The sequence below is a fragment of the Anneissia japonica genome, unplaced genomic scaffold, assembly GCF_011630105.1.
Source record: "Anneissia japonica isolate Jap-2015-1 unplaced genomic scaffold, ASM1163010v1 scaffold287840_len1291095_cov163, whole genome shotgun sequence".
Lineage (NCBI taxonomy): Eukaryota > Metazoa > Echinodermata > Crinoidea > Comatulida > Comatulidae > Anneissia > Anneissia japonica.
The window spans coordinates 913094-915298 of record NW_022728493.1 but is presented as its reverse complement, the minus strand read 5'-3'; the positions used below and the strand labels follow the sequence as shown (position 1 = coordinate 915298).

The following is a 2205-nucleotide window of genomic DNA, read 5'->3' as shown; positions in this document are numbered from 1 at the left end:
GGTACAGAGTTCCTCAAGGATCCATTTAGGGCCTCCCTTATTTATTATGTTTATCAATGACCTTCCTAATTACCTCACACAGTGCACAGTTTCAGTCTATGCTGACAACACTGACTTTATATTCTTTTCATCCACCACCACACAACGTTTGCAAATTGGCTAACCAAAACTCACTTTAAATATAAGGAAAACTAAAGCAATCTTTTTTGGATCCTCTAGAAAACGCAAAGGAACTGAATGATGAACTTGGCACTCACATTGGTAGCTCTGCCATTCAGACAGTAAACTGTATTTAATATCTTCTGGCTTGACCATCAGTTATCATGGACAAATCATCAACCTATCAACAAAATTAATCAAAGAATTTCTTTACACTGTAGGATACCGTACGTCATTATCTTGTTAAAAAATATTCTTAATTTACTTTACAAAAGTCTTATTCTACCTATTTTTGACTATTGTGATATTGTTTGGGGTAACTGTGAAAAAGGGAACTCTGACAGACTACAGAGAACACAAAATATGGCAGCACCAGCTATTTTTTTTTTTAGCAAAGGTCAGAGCAAATAGGGCTATATGGTCTCTTCATTAGCAACTCGATTAGTCCTTACTGCAGGACAAAAGAGAAGAACATGAATTGACCATGGTACGAAAATGTTTGAATGGCAGAGGTCCAACATATTTTGATAATATATTTACCCCTGTAGGTATATTTCATAACCATCGGACTAGATCCAGCTCTTCGGGACATTGTCATTGCCGAAATGTCGAACCGAATCTGGGAGGAGGAAGTAATGGTAATAGTAATGATAATAATAATAATAATAATAATAATAATAATAATAATAATAATATTAATAATAAATAATAATAATAATAATAATAATATAATAATAATTATAATAATAATATTAATAATAAATAATAATATAACAATAATATAATAATAATAATAATAATAATAATAATAATAATAATAATACCTGTAATAATAATAATAATAATAATAACTACTCTTCTTGCAATACACACTTGCTCAGTCTCCTATGTTTGTTTTAATGTATGATTCAATTCCCAGATCAAAAAATGTTAGAAATACGTTGATTTGTTTTTAAGTTCTGTCCAAATTATGAAATTTTTTTTGAAAAACTTTTGTATGCCCATTTAATGGTGTACCTATATACGCCCATAATGTGTCGTCATCATTGCCGTATTTAGACATGCCGCAAGGCTTTATGTGAAGTTCATCATACGAACACTTCTATTAGTTTACAAAAACACTTAACTCTTTGATTGGACTAAGTTTTTTTGTTTTTTTTTTAATCCTAATTACAATTAAACATAAAAAATTATAGACTATCAAATTTGATGTGACAAATTTGTGTGATTTCATATTATTTTCGATGTCTATTTTATATCAAATATATTTCTTTGATGAATGAATTAAAGAGTTATCTATTACAAACGAATATGGGCATATCACATATTTGTCACATAAAGTTTGATAGTGTTAACAGACATCACTTTCAATCACTTCAGATTTACAACGTTGAGGTCGAAGTAGGTGTTTGGATATAAGGATTTAAAGTGACACAAGCACTTTTAACACAGGGAGCTTTCGATTTGTTCGACGACGCGACGCTAAAACGGAATCACTCCTACGTTATCTGCATACGAGATTTGGCCAAATTGCGTCCTAGAATACACGCTTTAACGTTCTTGCATGCGCAGATAACTTTAAGCCTGGTTTCCTGTCGACGTAAAGTTCAGAGTTTCTTACGATTCATACGATTCTTACGACTGTTACGAGAAGTTGGACAAAAACAGCCGCGTCTTGATCGTGCTGGGCCGCAGACAAAATAAGCCGGTTACGATTCTTACGATAAGTTGAATTTTTCAAGCTCGAACGGCAAAGCCTCTTCTAACGTCGTCACATGCATGTTACGTCAAGTTGAATTTTTCTTTGCGACTGCGCTATGTTAACATTTCTCACTTCCTGTCTGGTTTCCTCATTAAAATTACCTGGCGAGATTCGAGGACAATTTTCACCGTTGGATTTAAACAATAGTCTAGTCCTGTAGTACAGTATAAGGGCCTACAAATCTCGATTTGCTAACTTTCTTTAGCAATCAATTTTAGTGTTTAGTTCTCAAAATATCAATTTGGCCTATATTGTACTTTGTTTATTTCATTTCATCTTATTAT

The 2205-nt window shown here is 32.3% G+C and overlaps 1 protein-coding gene across 1 annotated transcript in view; it reads right to left on the bottom strand.

Annotated features, from left to right (window-relative positions):
- Nucleotides 1-110: 110 nt before the first annotated feature.
- Nucleotides 111-2205, bottom strand: part of LOC117114180 (thyrotropin-releasing hormone receptor-like) — a 10764-nt gene continuing 8669 nt past the window's right edge. Inside the window, exon 4 of the mRNA XM_033257756.1 lies at nucleotides 111-340. Within this exon, the coding sequence (XP_033113647.1) occupies nucleotides 293-340 (48 nt within the window). The 3' untranslated portion in view covers nucleotides 111-292. The remainder of the gene's footprint in view (nucleotides 341-2205) is intronic.